Source organism: Glycine soja, chromosome 15 (genome assembly GCF_004193775.1).
Source record: "Glycine soja cultivar W05 chromosome 15, ASM419377v2, whole genome shotgun sequence".
NCBI lineage: Eukaryota > Viridiplantae > Streptophyta > Magnoliopsida > Fabales > Fabaceae > Glycine > Glycine soja.
Window position 1 is genome coordinate 3,933,071 of NC_041016.1, and position 18,832 is coordinate 3,951,902.

Here is an 18,832-nt window from a genome sequence, read left to right on the forward strand (position 1 = left end):
GGAATGTCAAATTACATTCTAAATTAGTCTTTCTAAAAGGTTAAAAAGGTGTAGGAAGAAATTATGAAGGTGAGGAAGCAATTGCCTTTAGTTTGATGTTTGTCTTGGGCCTTTAGATTGTCATAAAAACAATAAATCCATCCCATCATTTGTATCCCATTTTGTAATTTTCCTTTTTCTCCTTTATAATTACGGCTACTTTTCTATACTTAATTGATTTTTGGTCCTTTCTTGTAGAAAAGAAAGGTCTCATCTTAGAGGATCACATATCTTATATCTTATATGTAATATACACTGGATTTTTGCGTATTTCTTTTGAGATAAATGAAAGTAACTAAGAAAGAGAAAAAGTACATTTATTACATACAATTTCACTTGTCAAAACTAACAAGCTCTTGTTTAAAACAATGTAAACTGGTGTTCTCCTAATACGTTATATTACTTGTTTATTTTATTCATTTCTTAATATATCTAATCGTAATTGTATTTAATTGTCATATTAGTAATGATATCAAACAAGCACAAAACTTAATTGTTAGATTAGTAATGAATCATTTAAGTAAAGCCATTAAGCCATGTGTGAATATTTAAGCAATGAAGATATTTTAACTTACTGATTAAAAAGTGCTTTCCATCTTCCAACACTACCAAAAATGCTTAGCACGTTGGTTTGATTGGAGAAGGATGGCAAGCTTTCCTTTGTTTTTTCTAATCTATCTATTCGTAGAATTTAAAATCATATGTTAAAAACTTGGGCATGTGAAGCATTAGAATTTTCTTCTTCTCCTCCGTTGTTTCCCTGATTTTGTTCATGTGAACAAGAGCAATGCTCTTGGTGTCCATCCGCCAATGAATCGTTATTATCCCTACCTACTTTTGCAACAATTTCATGGGTTTTATTTCGGTTGCTTTTATCTTCTTGTGCAGACCTCACCACTATTTCGACCGTATTAGATTCATTGTCATGGGGGCTTTGTGCTGGCACTAATTGATTCTTCTTCTTCATCTCTTTACTTTTACCCCATAATACCACATATAAGCCACACACAATCAGCACTGTTCCAATAGCGCTGAAAACAAATTCATTTATACAAAACGGTCATCGATCGTGGATATAAATTAATTTCTAAACATGAAAATTTGAAACCATAGTATAGTACTTAATCCCATCCCTTAATCATAAACGTAAGTGAAAAATAGTTTTAGACAAACAAACACACACACACACAATTTGATGAATGAGGAATTTTTACATGAATGAAATGGCTAATCACTAATCAGGTCCCCACATCTTCAATTGAAGGTTATAATAGTGCACATGAATTATTTTAGATATAAGAGATACTATTTATGTACATACGCAGTATTAAGCTGTCATTTTCTTAAGACTATAACCATTAAATGAATAATTATCAACCGTACGTAACTACTAATTAATTGCCGGCCTAAGCACTTGTTAATTGCACTTTGTGGGTGATAAATTAAGTTATAAGGCACTGTTTAAAACTAATTACAATGATTGCAATTCTGAAAATAACAAGGCACACATACCATCCAAGGTGTAGCTTCTCGTTCAACATCGTAGGACCAGCCAAGGCCACCATCACGAGCATCAGGGGGCTAAAAACAGAGACAAACAATGGGCCTCTCATGTGGACGCACCATGAAATCACAACCACCATCACCCCAGAAACCACAATACCCTACACCAGACGTTTCACAAGATTCATCTTTAGTCATATAAAACATAACCAATAATGATATTTCTAAATTATTTTCATTACACACCATTTTTACATTATTCTTTTAGGTAATGATTTTTTAATAAAAAAAACTCACGTACATTTCAATGCACATGCTTTTTATCTTTATTTTGATATGAAAAAATATAATTATATAGCATTATATAAACTTATTATTAATAAGCAAATAGCATACCGTATATGCTGCAGTCAAAAGCCTAATATTCCAACCCAACCTCCACTGGCTCCAGTCCCTCTCAACGCAAAGTGCAAACACAATGGACAGCAGTGACCCCCAAAGTGACATCAACGCCGTGCTTGAGTAAGGACTAGGGTATCTTTCAATCATCTTGGCCTGCACAAAAGTAATTCAAAATAATGTAAAAAAAAGTTAAATAATACTAGTAATGGCTAATTATTTGCCCAACATCCTTTGATAGAGTTGTGACCCGTGAGATTTTTTTTGGATACGTAAGAATCAAAGACAGTGTAAGAGGATTTAACTCACACATCCTACTTAAAACATCTTAACTGTGACTTTGACAGATAGTTGTATAAGTTAAGCACGTAATTAAAAGAATGAGAAGTGAACAAGAAAAGGGTTTAATTGCAAAATGAAAATGGACCTGAATGATGAGCCACAATGCATAGCTGATGCCACTACCCAGGGCGCACAGAGAACCCAAGAGGGTATCAGCCCCGGTAGTAGCGTGTGCGTGCGTTCCGTTTGGGGGATGCAAAAGGTTCAAATGAAAGGACCCCAATTCGATTTCCTCACCTTTAACGAAAGTAAGTACCATTGCTCCACCAATTCCAATTAATGTACCCACTATTTTGGCCTTCCCTGCTGCTGTTGTCAAATTTAATCTTTCTAAACTGATAACATTTCAATAACATAACACAATATTCCATTTAGCAAAATATATAAATTTTGAAAGAGAATTATTCGAAAAATAATAATATTTGAGGCTATATATACTTACCCGAAGCAAACGGCCAAGATAAATGTTATGCCTGGTAAAAGGTTAGACATTGCAGATGCAAACGTTGCAGAAGTTAAAGCCAGGGCTTGCAAGTAGAAATTTTGAGCTAATGATCCCCTGCATATTAAATCATAGGCTAGCACCTCGTCACTTTAAGTGAAATAATATAGTCAATTATTAAAAATAAAAAATATCCCCTGTTAAAGACAAGGAAAAAATATGTTAAGGTAGTGAGAATTTTTGCATGTCATGTGTTGGTTGACTCTTGTTCAGGGGAAGTGGTTCTTTTTTTTTAGTTTTTAACAAGTTCATTTTATTAGTTTATAACATAAATTACTTTAGATATATAAATTAAGATTTTTAATTAATAAGCATTCTTCTTTACTAATCTTTTTCTATTATTAAAAAGTACACTCACACATTTCGACGACTGATCTGATATCTAAGAAGAACCCAAAAAAAGAGTAATATGTTGATTTATTTTATAAAATATAAATGGTGTTTTAATCGTAGAAAGTTCCTGAAAAGTTGCCGCGTCATGGGAGACAAATGCAGAAGCAAATATGGTTTGATATTGAAACTCTAGACAAGAAGGATCGCGTAAATATAATAAAGCTACAATTACAGAAACTGATGGTGCAGAAAGAGTCACGCATGCTTAATTAAGAATTCACCCACCAACTGATATTGAAATTGACTTTTGTTTTCGCTGAAAATTAATTAAGTTTGATTAAAACTAAAGCCGAAAGAAGAGCATCCTCAAGGAAACGATAATGAAGGAGCAGATCAATAAATAAACAAGACATACCCAAATAAGCCGCAAAGAAATGACTGAAACAGTACCGTCCAAGTCATCTTTGTCCTCTTCTTCCTGCCAATCACACATGCATCAACGACAAAATCAGTTTGGTATTTGTCTTCATTATTGCTTCTTATTCGATCACTTTTTTCAACCAGCTATTAGCTCAAATAATCCATTATCAAAACGCATGCACAAAGTGAGTTTAATAATTCCATCGATCAACTAACAAATTAATTAAAACATATAGCGGTGCCTAATTGATATATATTTCTAAAACAAATAAAGATGTTGTGAGAATCTAGCCAGCTAATGAATTAATGAACCTTTCAACGATGAGAGCAAGTGGAGCTATGAAAACTGTGGCGAATACAAAGCGGTAGGCAACAACGACCCTCAAGCTCATGCCATCGTTTACGGCGAGCTTGTAGAAGACATTGACCCCTGCAAATGTTATCTGCACCATTACCATTAGCAGCACAGGTTTCAACCCCTGCACCACATTGCACACATCCTTCATCGTTAATTCCTCCCTAATTAATTTGTTAAATTATGATCACTGCAGTACGCTACCACCTCCCACCAATGGCAGCGTCACAATATATATATATATATATGGTGGGAATCAAACTTGCTAGCTAGCTAAGTTATTAATTATATTTAGAGTAAAGTGTAATAATGGAGAATTAGAGAAACGAGGAGTGTTGGTGAGGCAGTAGATGAAGGGAGAAGGGATATTTATGCGCAATGCAGGTTCCAAAGATGAAAGAGGCAGCGTTTGTTTGTTTCCCTCCTCACCTCACCCCCTACGTACGTACTACTGTCAAAATAGCACACGATTGCTTGACACTGCCAAAAGCGTCTTCGTGGGTCCAGCGCTTCTCCCTGCTGCCACTAACATGCGTCAGTATTCGGTGAACTTCTCTAGTAGCATGTTAAAAGCGGATTTGGCTTCTTTTTCTTTTTTTTTTTTACCTTTTCAAACTATTTATGGGCTACCCATTTAAAAAGACTTGCAAAACACTTGTATTAACATTTAATCGGGAACTTACTCTATAAAAATTATGAATGGGTAGGACAGAGACACTTTGAAAAAGGATAAGAGAGAAGCCAAATCCATTAAGAGGAAGGGTGTTTACAAATGGGTATAAATAGATTTAAATAATTTGAGTTTAGTTATTTATGTATTTGGGTTAAAAGTTAATTGAATCAATCAAGATTGTATAGCTGGGATTACAAGTTTAGATTTATAAATTCCATCAAAATTTTTAAAGTGGTTTAGTTTGATTTTAAATATTACTAATATTAAGACTCAAAGGATTCTTGGAACGTCAAGTGTTCACACTACTAATGTTTTTGAAACTTATCAAAATATTACTTTTAAGTATATTTTTATTTGTATCACCTTTTTTTCATATTTATTTTTTCTACTATGTTTATAATATTAGTAGATCATATTTTGTTCATTTATTTCAACAAATTTGTTTAAAACAAATATGGTTGGAACAAAGTTTATTGTAAGAAATTAATTTGTAAAAAATAATTATGATTCACACTGTCATAGATCTTGTTAAAGAATATTTTGCTTTAATTTATATTAGTCTATTCTAGAATATTATCTTATGTTATTAAATGAATTAATTTTACTACTTCTCATACATTTGATAATTATATTAATTGTATTAGATATTTAGATGAATCATGATATAAAATAGTAGTTCTAAAAAAAATATCAAATTTAAATAGGTAACTCGTTGCTTTGAATCAAATCAAATAGTTAATGAATGCTTGAGTTGAGTTTAAAAAAAAAAATTATGAAAAACCAAACCGACCCCTAATTAAAAGTTACCACCAGGCAAGGTTGGTCTAATTTAGTCGGACTAATAATATACAAATCATTGTTTATTTTAAATATTTAACTAATAATTCTCATTTTTTCTTTTAAAAAAATATCTCATTTTTTTCTTCCTTCATATCATATTATGAATTCTATTATGTCTATAATTTTTCTTTTCTTTTTTATTTTTCGCTATTACGGGTGGGAATAGGCCAGACCGGTCTACAGGGATCTACGACCTGGCCTACATAAAGCATGGCCTGAACTGACCTATTTAATTAAAGGTTAGGCTTAGACTTTTTTAAAAGCCTATTAAATTAAATAGATCAGGCTTAGACTTATTAAAAAGCCTTAGTCTGATAGGTCGACTTATATATATATATATATATATATATATATATATATATATATATTATTTTCTGGGTATCAATATATAATATTTTTTTGAATACAATTAATTTTCCTTGAACTATCAGAATTTGATGACACATTACTGCTCCTTCCTATAATCAAAGACTTTAATTACAATTTAGGTGTGAGCTAACTTTTTTTTTTAATTTTCCTATTATGTTCCTACCCCATAAAATATTAGATATTTATTATGAAGAAGAAGGCTTTTAAAAAGGTTATCAGGTCAGGACAGACTTTTAAAAAGGTCAGACCGAGTCAAAATAAAAGTCTTTGATAGGCTATAGGCCAGGCTCAGGCCTCAAAGATTCATCGTAGGCTAGACTCAGGCTTTTGAAAGCCTGACCTGACCTATTCCCACCTTTTATATTATTTAAAATTATGTTAAATATTTAAAGATAAAATTGTCATTTACAATAATTCTAAAAAAATCATAATTTGTATAATAAATTTTAGAATGAAGAAAAAAAGAAGAGAAGTTTGATTATGTAATGAAAGTGTGATAAAAAAAATAGAAAAAACATTATAATATAAATGACGAGAAAGTAGAATATAGATTAACAGTGTAACATACTTTTATCCTAAACTACTATCTATGATAAATTTCTTTATTTTTATAATAATTATTTTAAAATTTTTATTAAACATTATTTTTAATAGGTTGACGATATACTAACATTATATTACATGTTTATTAAACTCATAAATTATTATGTTTCAAATTTTAAATCTACTTTAAATATTATATATATATATATATATATATATATATATATATTAAAAAAATTCATATAATATTTTTTAAAAAGTATTAAATAAATATATTTAATATTTTGAAAATATTTAAAATACTTAATTTTTTATTAAAGGAATTAATATATAAAAGTACACGAAAAACTATAATTCTTCTTTTTTTATATTTTTTTATTTATTAAGTAAAATATTATATGCATTTATGTTAACCAAAATTTAATGTATTTATTTTTATTCAATATTTACTTTATAAAATATTAAGAAGACTTATTAAAAAATGTAGCATTATTGAAGATTTATTATTTCTTTATTCTTTTATTAATTTATAATAGAAATTATCAATATCAACCTTAAGACTCATTAAAAGAAATTTAAAATTATATTAGATTTAATTTTTTTAAGGTATGGATAAATAAAAATACATGATTGGGATGGAATTCTCTAAAGTTGACTGACCAAATTTTCTGACAAAGATTAATCATTAATAAAATTGATAAATTTTTTTACATCAATATTATAATGTCATAAAACAAACTTAAGACTTACTTGAAGAAATTGGAAGTGGAAATTTTATTAGAAGATATTTATAATGAAAGACTGGATTAATTTATTACTTTACAAAATATTTGATAATTTTTAAATGGATCCATATGTTTTTTAAAAATTGTAATTAGGTTTATTTAATAGTTTGTAATTAAATTTTCCCTTTTTATGAAAAAATTATTTTATGTTTTTTAGAAGTTTAGTTCAACTTTTCCTTTTCTTTTATAAGATGTGTGTTGACTTAACTTCTTTGTCTAAATAAAAGAAAAGTAAAATAAAAACAAATCAAGTACTACCTAAGATTCTATTAAGTTGGCTGAGATATGGAGGCTTATTTTTAATAAATTAAATCATTTAAGAAACATCTGAATTATTAAATAATTTATCTAATCTTAAACTATTTAACTATTAATAAGTAGTTGTTTTGAATGGTCCTAGACTCCGTCTCCTTAACTAAAGTCTCAAAAATCTTGTAAATGAAAAAAATATAATTGAGAATGAAGATCTCATTAAAGATGACCAGTTAAATTCTTGACACAAGTTAATAATTAGTAAAAACCTTATAGATATTCCGCACCAATATCATAATGATAAAAAAAACTATTTAACTAACTCATATACTTTAAAGTAAGGAAATAATATTTCGTTTAATTTCACGGAAGCCTAATATAAAAACCCAATTAAGTATAATTTATAAGTTTATAAGGGATTCAATTATGAACTTTTAAAATAAATGAATCCACTTAAAAAAATCAAATAATTTAAAGATAAATATATTAATTAATCCATATATAAATATAAGAAACATTTAGAATAATTTTAAATTTTATTTTTTTAAGAGATTAATTATTTAAAAGCCTTCGGGAGTAATGATAGAAAAAAATATTAAAAATAAGATAAAATAAAATAAAATACTGCTGTTAATTAGTCTTTAGATCTAATTTTAAATATTTAAAAGTAAAAAGATTTTATTAGAAGGAAAATTTTTATTATATGAAAATGTAAAACAACATATAATTTCAGTATTATTATTAAATGTTTAAAATTAGCCTTCAAGTTTTGATGTTAATGAAATGGAATAAAAAAATGTAGATCAAATTTTTTTTAAAAGGCATGGAAGGACAATAGATCAGGAAGATTAATTGTTACTATTTTGGGTAAAATATATTTTCAGCTTTGTACTTGTGAAACTTGATTTTAGTCTTTAAAATTAAACTTTGACAGGCAAGGAAATTAAACCCTTTTTTTTTAACTGACGGACAAAAAAACCTATAATATAAAACACAATAAATATTATTTTGTTAATTAGTCTCTTTCGGTCTTGGACAATTTTTCGAGTTTGTCATTTACATCTTAATCTGCCATAGGAATATAAGAAGGAAATGCCCTTTTGGATGTTATGATAAAATATCTTTATTTGACAAGGGTATCATTATTTAAAAAGTTAAAATATACTCATAATTAAGTTAATTAAAATATCCTTTCAAAAAAAAGTTTATTAAAAATATTTACATAAAATATATAAAGGTGATATAAAAAAAATTAATGATTTCTTAATTTTTCAAGATGACTAATATTTTGAAGAAGAAGAAGAAAAAAAATACTCAAGGAAACCTATAACACTAGTACTTTGTTAATTAGTGTCTTTGGGTCTTTGGACAATTAATATTTGGAGTTTGTCGTATGCATCTTAATCTACCTTAAAATATAAGAAGCAAATACCATTTTGGATGTTAAGCACACAGATTTGGATAACATCCATGAAGACACACTAGACCGGAACGAAGGACATGAAAGGTTGCAGAAAGGCTATGGTTAGTGGGATCTTAGAATTCCATTAATTCCTCAAGAATCAGAAGAGGGGCGTGTGTTTTGAAGCTATCTATTGCAGCTTCTGACGTGCTTCCAATTAATTGGAATTTGGAATGATGTTGATAGCGATATAAGCATGTGCACACTTACAAGTGCCACTAAAAGACATTGGCATGTTATTGGGAGAAAGAACTAAAATTGGAAAAATTGTTTAGTTCCTTCCTCATCACATGGCTGGTCTTCATTATACGTTTAGAGTTTAGACACTGCGCATTCTCTTTTAATTGGTTTGGCGATTCCGTCTAAGCTCTTCACATAAATATCCTTGATGAAGCAAAGTGCGGCGTACGGCAAACGATATATCTATGATATGTGTGCTAATCATTCATATAAATATCATTGTGTTTCATCTTGTTTATACCCTTTAAAATTAGATCTATTTTAAAATTAGTATGATGGTTAGAAATTACTATTAATAAATTATACTCAGTTTGACTCAATTTTACTCTTATAATATTATTATATAATCATTTTTCCAAAATTTATTTTAATTTTATATATTATATTAATGAGTATTAAATAGTTGCACTGAGTTTAAAAATTGAAATTCTTTTTGCAATTTGAATAAATTTAATGATTAGCACACATATTTTTTTAACGATATACTGCTATTAATAATAAGTATCATGCGTGACTCTTAATTCAAGTCTCATGAAACAGATGCTTTTTTTTTAAGATCATTGATTTTTTATGGGATATAATTAATTTTTTTAATTAAGCTGAATGGAATTTTTATAAGTAACAATTTTTTTCTTTGAATATTTAACATGACTGTGTATTAATAACTTAAATTATTTTAAACCCTTAAGTTAAAATACAACAATTTCATGTTAATTGATTTTAAAAACTTAATGATATCAAACTACTGTACTTCTTGATTAATATAGAATGAGTTCTATGGCATCTTGTTTATATCTTATTCATGCCTAACATAAATAAAGTTTAAATTTTTAAAACTTTTGACGAATAATAAAGCCATTTTAAATCAAATATATATTTTCTTATTTGTATTTCTAAATGTTTAGAGCTAAAATTTAATTATTATTCAATTTTTGGTAAATAAAAGTATTATAAGTGAAATACTTAATTTATAGACTCGTGGTACTTCAATAAAATGACCTATTGGTAGTACTGTACTACGAAATTAATCTTGACAGCTAGAAGGATTATGTGGTTTGGAAGGCTTTGGACGAAGAAATTAAAATGCAAAAGATGCTTTTATTGTGAAGAGCACCTTCATGATAGACTAGAGATATGAAAATGTATTGGAACTAATTAGATGACTTTGAGATCTACGTACCTTGCTCTTAAACTCGTGTGTTTGTACAACTAATTCGTTTTTCTTTTTACTAACTTTCTTTGAGATTAACTCGTCATGATCATGGAAATCTCCAATCAAAAGTATTATTCCTTGACCTGTCCCTTCCAAATTTATCTTATGATCTTCCCATCTTAACCCCTTGAAACTCTATAAAGTAATGGGTGTAGAATGACTGAATGAGTGATGATTCACTCAAACAAAACGTGGTGGCTTCATGATAGTGATGATAATTAAACTGTTTAAATGAAACAAATAACATGTGATCAGATTATCAAACTCAGCTCTTTCGTGCGTATTCACTTATGCTATATTCACATCATTAATTTTTATATTGATCAGTAAATGAATGGTAGCTAGTGTCGTATTAATTAGAATTTTAAAATAATAGGGAAATACTGTAGTACACTTGCGTGATTAAGTAATGAGGTAAGCAATATACTCCAGTAATAAATAAGTGGCAAAACGTACGATGGTAAAATAAGTACAAAACCAAATAATAAATAAATGTCCACTTACCATTTCGATTAATGTATTGCCTTGCACACTCAAGATAAAGTAGCAACTAGCATGTCTAAATTAATAACAAAGCCAATTTTGATTGTACAAGCATGTTTCCCTCGCTTTTCTGTTGCATTTTCTTATCCAAATTTACATGTTTAGATACGAGTGGGTGGTTGTGAAGAATTTAAAGAACAATGAAATACGTACTGTTTTGTTACATCACATGAAATAAAAATAATCAATATTGTATTTTTCCCTTTCATTAAAGATATTTTCTACCTTTAAGAAAGAGACTCTTTTTTTTTTTTGTGAACACAAAAGAGCGCACGTTGACCCTTTGAAGTTCTCACCCCATTTCTTTCTTTTGGTAACTATTATATTCCCTCTTTATTTTTTATTTTACTTTTGTTTCACGTTAATTCTGTGTTGTGCTAATTAACAAACAAACGTCTCATTTCCATTTCTCATTATCTTACGTTACCCTACCCAGCTGTGTGGTCATGTAAATACAATATAGTTAAATATTTTTTTTTAAAAAAATAACGAATCTCCACAATAAATTGATTTAATGAATCCTCTTTAAGCACAAAATGGAAAAGAAACACATTTGTATATTTGGAGTATCACAATCCTTTTAGGTTTAAACTAACAACGTTTGCACGTTCTCAGTTCTCAGCCTTGGCTGCGGGTTTCTCTTCATTGGTTTCAGGCTTTGCATCCTCTGCCTGGGCTTTCTCTTCTTTCGGGGCTTCAGCCTTCACCTCCTTGGCCTCAAATTGCTCTTCTTTCTTTTCTTCATTCTGTCCATACATTATATATTTGAGAATCTCATGACATGAATATACAACCCCTCAAAATGATCAAATTAAAAGTATATATATATGTATCCTCTGGATCAAATTTTATATTGATCTTTATCCCTCAGCCTCTAAACACAACATGCCTGAGGTTATGTTTAGAGGATGGAGGATGGAATACTTTCCGAATCAGATTGGATCATGTATCAACCCTCATTGCTAAACCCTTATGCACATCATACTTGAGACTAAAAGGTTGTGTATCCTTAGGATTGGATCCTATAATCACCCTGATCAGTCACCCCATTTTAATTGAGTATACCCATCCTTATCAGATCATCTCCACAATAATAAATAACTCCTCTCAACGAAACCTTTTCCAATATATGTTTGTATTCTCAATAATGATTACAAATATCCTAACAAGTCTTCCTAATTAAGTAATTAAAATTGATATGTTTATAACAAAATATAATACTTAGAATCAAATGATTATATAATATCAATGTAAAATTTTTTATATTATTAATTAATTAAAAATTATCCCTGATGTGATTTTTAAGTTATTTATGTAAAAGTTAGCAAAATTATTATAAATATTAGTTTGTGATTAAATAACAGTATAAAACTGTTTTATATTTTTTTTATATAATAGATATTGGATTTCATTAAATATTACATATTCTTGTCAATTGCATTTGAGAAGTGAATGAGGTTCACATGGTAAGATGCTTCCTCAATCCAGTATTAGTGTATAACTTATGATTAATATGCATTCACCTTAATTTTAATTTTTGTAAAACAAAGATTATATACATTAATTCTCTATCTAATATATGTAACTGGTAGAATAAAACAAGAATAAGAGTGTAAAATGTAACTAATGTATATACCTCATTGAGCAAGGTGACAAGAGAGTTGTCAGCAGAGGCGACAGGGGTTTCCTCTGTCTTGGCCTCGACGACATTTTCCTCAGCCTTGTTCTCTTGCTGCTCAACCTTGACCTCCTCGGCGACAGGTTCTGGCACCGGCACAGGCACTGGGGCCTCACCTTCGTTGGTCTTGGGGTAGCTAGCACAGTTGCCCATGTTTCAATTTATTAGATTATTAGATGTGGGAGAACGAACCAAGCAAGGTCTCTTCTTGATTGATTGTCCTCCCTAAGGTTATGAGAGAAACAAGAGATTATCGACAAGGAATGTTTTTGCATGTCAATTCCTACGTCAGTTTTATAAGGCTCCTTTGGGACATTTTGGGTGGTGGAGTTATTGTTTTGTGGCATGCAAATTTTTTAGGATGCCCATATTTAATTCGTGCCTTATATTTAGCAAATGCTATTAACTCTTCTTTTTTTATGAAGTTTGAACCTGACAGCTGCGTGATTGGCAATCACAGGCTGGGTTTTGTAGTTAATTAACCAATCAATGGTTTTTCATGACAAAAATGAAAACACGACGCACTCTTTTTTATTAATTAAGAATTATTTTCTTTGATAATTAAATTCGGATATAATCTAAATAATTTCATTTCAGCATATTAATTATTTGTATATAATCACTTGATTTACATGTCAGTATGTTATATTATTTTTTATGACATTATCTTTTTTTCTAACTTTTATGTTATAATAGGTGATTGAATATCAACTTTAATATATTAAAATTAAAGTTGAATTGTTTATATAATATTTAAATTTAATTTTTGATCAAATTTTATTTAACTCTAAGTTAAAATACCGTATTAATCAGAATCATTTTTTCGTTAAAGAAGCAAAGGATTAAGACAAAAGAAAGAAATATGCATGCGTCGTAGATAGACCATTTGTATTATTTTAATTTTGCATTGTCTTTCCAAAATTTCCCGCAAATGTCGCAAGGTCGCTTTACAGTCTCTTATTGCTTTACATTTTGACCGAAGGTAAATTTCATTCATTTTAGTGTAACTCCTTGGGGTTTGCAAAACTGATGTAACCCCTTGTTGCGGTAACAAGAAATGTGATACGTACGTTATAAATCCCATTTGAATAGATTGACTCCATAATTCTAATAATTTAAATCCAATCTAATTCAATTGATTTTATTTCGTTTAATTAATTTTTATTTTTTATTTTTTAAATTAAAATCAATTGAATTGTATTTAATTTAAATTATTAGAATTAAGGAGCATTAAATATTAAAATCAATATATTTTCTTTTAATATGTTTTCTTTTTTTAATTGAATTTAAATATATTTTTTTAAAGAAATTATTAATGATTAAAAATAATCTTATGTTACAATTTAAGTTTGTGATTATAAATCTAAAATATAGTTTATATATTCAAAGATGTTAATTTATCATAGTTTTTACTTTAAAAGCTAAAATACTAATTTTATTTTAAATGTAAAGTAAATCAATTATAACTAATTCAATTATTGAATTTATATTTTTTAATCCGAACAAAGTTGATCATCCCATTAATTTTCTTTTGTTTTAAAAAATAAATGTATACATTGTTTATTAGATCTCTCATTTACTCTTGTCTACGGTGGCGGCTGTTTATCAATGAACATCAGCATCCTATGACAAGCAATAGTGGTTTCGGTGCTCTGATCCGCGACGGTGATGGTAATCGCCATTGGATTATTAAGTTGATTTTGGTCGAATTTTAAGAAAAAAAATAATAAAAACCCAATTAATGCAACCCAAATCGAGGGATTTATAATGTTGTGCTAGCTGCGTCGTGGCAAGTTTTTTTCCATTCTTTTGCACATTGAATGATTATCGATCTATAATTGCAACTTAAGGATGTTCTAAATTAAAGACAAAAAAAATCCCCTTAACCTTTTTCAAATAAACACAAATGTTCCACCTAAACTACCCAATTAACTGCCAAGAGTTCAAGAACTAGTAATCATCTTCTTTGGATGCAGCATAAAGCTCTTTCATTTGCTCCATGTCATCGTAGCTGCCAAGGAATACTGGTAATCCTTCATGTATTTTTTCCTGTGAAAGCCTGACCTCCTGCTTGCTCCATCAAATATGACATTGGAAAGACTTCATAGAGAAGCCTGATTTCACAGTGAAATTCCATAAATAAGTCATATAACTCAGAAAACAAGTCTAGATTTGGAAAGTTGCATGCGCAACTGTGTGGGAGAGAGAAGCAAATTCAAAGTAGATCATACCGTAGCTTTCCGTTTGGACTCTTTACATCAGCAGGGTACATGAAGATGCCACCATAAAGCAAAGTTCGATGGATATCAGCAACCATACTGCATTACTTATCAATGTTAGAATGAACACATTTCCTTCATTCACCGAATAAATCTTTCCTTTACTTGGTATCTATGCAAGTAACACATAGTAATTAAACAAATTTCAAAGCTCGATTTAATAGTCTAACTTTGAAACACTGACACGCAACCAAAAAAAAAGAAAATATATATATATATATATATATATATATATATATATATATATATATATATATATGCAATGTCTGCAAGGATTAAAGGACTCTAGAGTGACATATACACATCTTGACGCTGCTACTACGTCCCATTACATGGAAGAACATTTAGAATTTCCTGTGAAAAATTCTAATAACTTGATATGCCAATTTAACTGCCACACACACACACATATATATGTATATACCTTGATGTTTGGGTGAGTCAATATGAACTTCACTCCATTTCCTTTGCTAAGCACGAACTGCAATTCCATAATTCAATCAGCATCAGATATTCGTGACTAGAAAAAGAAAACAACCTCCATTTAAAAAAAATATAGTAGTAAGAGCTTCCATACATACATACATTGGTGTGTGTTTTACCGTGCAAGAGCTTCCATACATACAGTAACCAGCTGCTAGCATTTGGTTCCCAGGTTGCAATGCATCTTCAAGACTTACTTCAGCCTCATTCTTCACCACGTAAATACCAAAGATCTATATGCAGCAGGGAAAATGTTGGTTACTTATTATAATTTTCTGTTTTGCAGTTTTCAAATGCAGCAATTATGTTTGGCAATTGAAATTAAAAATTCATACAGTTCCAATAGAAACCCCGCAGTCAATGTTTGAGGATCCATCCAAGGATCACACACAACAATGTATCTGCAAATCAAAAATGAATTTGTTACTTTGATAAGATAATGTATTTTAACAATACCACTAAAAGATGGAGTGTTGGTTGGTTCTAGAGCTTTGAACTGACTTGCCACGATGTGATGATGGCACAAATATAGCCTCTTCAACCTCTTCAGAAACAAGAAGGCACTGAAAAGACAATAAATTGCATTTCACGCGAATCAGGCAAGAAAAGATGCCAAAAGGGTTGCATATGAATCAAACTCAAATTCATATCAAGAAAAAGGATAACATAGAAAGCAACAACTAGAAAGAGACTTACAGATTTATGAGACACCACACTCTAACGCATAACCTTAAGGCTCAAGTTTATGGGTCTGCTCCTCACTTATATGGTGCTCAACTTTTTCACTTCTACCCGATGTGGGACTTCACCTCACACTTGTAACCCAACACTTACTTACTCTGCGTCCACTACTGATTAAGGCTTTCACAAATAATTCATTTGAAAGCACATCCAATTTCTTTTGCTCCTCACCCTACAGGAAGGTACTTCAAATATGAGAAAACACCAAAGCTTAAATATAATAGTGTATATAGAAAAACAAATCGTATGATTTTGTATTTAGATCATCCCAAAAATCTAACTGAAAAAGTGAGGATTGTCCAACTTATATATACTGTTTTAGTCATAATACTAGTCAATGTGAAATCTCAAGCATGAAGTATATAAGACTGAGCATATGCAGATAACAACTTAATAATGGATGTCTCGACAAGCCTAATAACAATCTCAAGAATAGACTTTGACATCATATTAAAATTTGAATTTGGATCTAACTCAGTTACAAGAGCAAACTCAAAAGTGATAATTGGCCCTACTTATAAACACTATTTTAGTCATATCAATGACTATTTCCGAACAGAAACAGAGAACTCACTTTAGCATTGGTCTCTCCAGCATAGGAGTTTCGCCAATCCCGCCTGCCAATAAAAAGGGGTCATGAAAATATGTTCCAAGAAGAAAATTTCAAAACATGAGAACATAACATATTAACATTGTTTTCCCTACCTAGTCCAGTGTTTATGATGGGATATAGTAGTGGAAAAAAAAAATACCTTGTTAACAGCAGAACAAACGAATTTGCAGTTAAGAAGAATGTGATTGAGAAGGATGGTGAAATCGCCACGTGATTCGGGATGCTTTCAGAACAAAGCCTGTGATAGTCATCAAATCAGTTCTGTTAGTGTCAGCTTGGTGATCCATTCTTCTTCCCTTCTCTCTTTCTCAATAAATTATGAATTCCCTCTTGTCCTTCTTCTGTGAATACCAGCAGCAATATATGCAAATGAATGAAAGATGATAAGGGTATAAGACTTATTCCAATATTTCGGGATTCAAAACTCTTATAGGTGTAGAGGATGAAGATGAGAATAAATATTTCCTAGGGAACAGTGGAAAAAGTGAGAATTTCGGGCATAAGAAACTCAAGTTTTGTCAACGAGATGATAGGAATGACACATGGGTACCAAGCTGTTATATTATGGACGAATTATTCTCATAGCATAGCTTTGAGTGAGAAGGAAAAGAAATACTAGCATGAAGGAAACAAATAAGAGATTTAGATACACATGAATGATTTTTTTAATGAGTAATGATACATAAAAACCTATTAATCTTAAATACCTCACCAACATTTATTATTTCTCTCTATTTGTTTCTTTCTTACCTATATTTTCATCTTATTTTTATCATCCAACAGCTTGATCAAAGACTCTTTGATCAATAATGCCATACTTTAATTTTTATGTAATTTCAGTGTAAATTTGTTATATTATCAATTAATTATAAATAATCTTTTAAGTATAACTTTTATAAAAGTCAATAATTTTATTAAACATGACAGTTCTTTATTAGATAATAGATAACAATGTAAAAAAAAAAAAAGATAACATGACAGTTTTTTATTAGTCAATAATATATTTAAATTGAATTCATATTTTTAATAATATCAAACGTTCTATTTTTCTGACTGAATCCTAATATTCAGCAGGATTAGAATGACAACTTCCTCGCCTTGTCTGGGTCACGCTAACCCCCACTTCCACGAAAGATTATAGAAAAATAGAAGTGATTAGAATTAAGCAAATCTCGTAAGGAAAGGCCAGGTGCTACTTGATAAAAGAAAACATATACAACAATTTGAACAAAAAAAATAAATAAGACACTTGTCATTTCACCCAAATCAACTTCCATTAATTTGTTTATGATTTTCCATTGATGTCCAAACGGGGGAAATAACTCCAATAGTATACACGGGCAATTTGTGAGCATATATTAGACTGAAAAAAAGAAATACTCAATAGCTCAAAAAAGCTTAGACTGCAAGTGACATAATAGATGAAATCATTTGTTCCTTTAATTTTAAGCTATGGTGTTTTTTTTAAGCAACGCTACAGTAAGCAGTCTTCACGAAATGCTTGATATTTCCTTTTGTCAAAAAATACATATATTTTCCAATTTCCACCTCATCTTTTAGGATCCATTTGGTAGAGAAAAATAAAATAAAATAAGACAAAATTTTTGAATTAAAATAAAATATAAAAATGTGTCTCATTGTAAGATTCATTTTTCTTCTTTTTTATTTTCTTTCTCTACAAACAAACGGAATCTTAAAAATCATCGTCCTTTTAATCATTTGATAACAAATACCTCAAATCACCTTTTAAAAATAAATTTTTAGTTTATATTGAAAAGTTAAAAATATTTTTAAATAAATAAAATTCGAACAGAAGTAAGAAAAAAAAACACTAAGAAGGCATTTGATAGGAAGAAATTTTTTAATTTTCAGGAATTTTAAGTAATAGTTTCTCATTTTAGTATATAAATTTTTAAAAAATAATCTAAAAAACATTATTTAAATAAATATTTATAACACATTTTTCACAAAATTATTCATATATACGAAATTGCGAGCATAGTTTAAATGACATCATCCTTATCAGTTCATCTAACACTTCCATAAAACTTTGAAACATTTTTTTTAAATATAGTAAAGAATTAAATTTAAGAATATACTAACAAATATTTTTAGTACATTATTAAAAAATTGTAAAATATACAATTTAATTTTTTAAATATGTTAAGTATTGTAATTATTAAATACGTTTAATTTTCAATTTTTTTAAAATCGTTCAGCAACTA

General features: G+C 29.2%; 2 protein-coding genes and 1 pseudogene across 2 annotated transcripts; all 3 read right to left on the reverse strand.

Annotated features, from left to right (window-relative positions):
- Positions 1–473: 473 nt before the first annotated feature.
- Positions 474–4,320, reverse strand: LOC114386851 (WAT1-related protein At1g68170-like). Its single transcript, XM_028346904.1, has 7 exons — positions 3,851–4,320; positions 3,534–3,596; positions 2,726–2,842; positions 2,369–2,618; positions 1,939–2,097; positions 1,552–1,703; positions 474–1,070 (listed from the first exon to the last, which is right to left on the reverse strand). The coding sequence occupies exons 1-7, from the start codon at positions 4,042–4,044 to the stop codon at positions 737–739; spliced, it is 1,269 nt and encodes a 422-aa protein (XP_028202705.1). The 5' UTR covers positions 4,045–4,320; the 3' UTR covers positions 474–736.
- A 6,988-nt stretch (positions 4,321–11,308) lies between these two features.
- LOC114386612 lies at positions 11,309–12,754 on the reverse strand. Its single transcript, XM_028346642.1, has 2 exons — positions 12,450–12,754; positions 11,309–11,559 (listed from the first exon to the last, which is right to left on the reverse strand). The coding sequence occupies exons 1-2, from the start codon at positions 12,642–12,644 to the stop codon at positions 11,425–11,427; spliced, it is 330 nt and encodes a 109-aa protein (XP_028202443.1). The 5' UTR covers positions 12,645–12,754; the 3' UTR covers positions 11,309–11,424.
- A 1,521-nt stretch (positions 12,755–14,275) lies between these two features.
- Positions 14,276–17,182, reverse strand: LOC114385769 (annotated as a pseudogene).
- Positions 17,183–18,832: the final 1,650 nt, after the last annotated feature.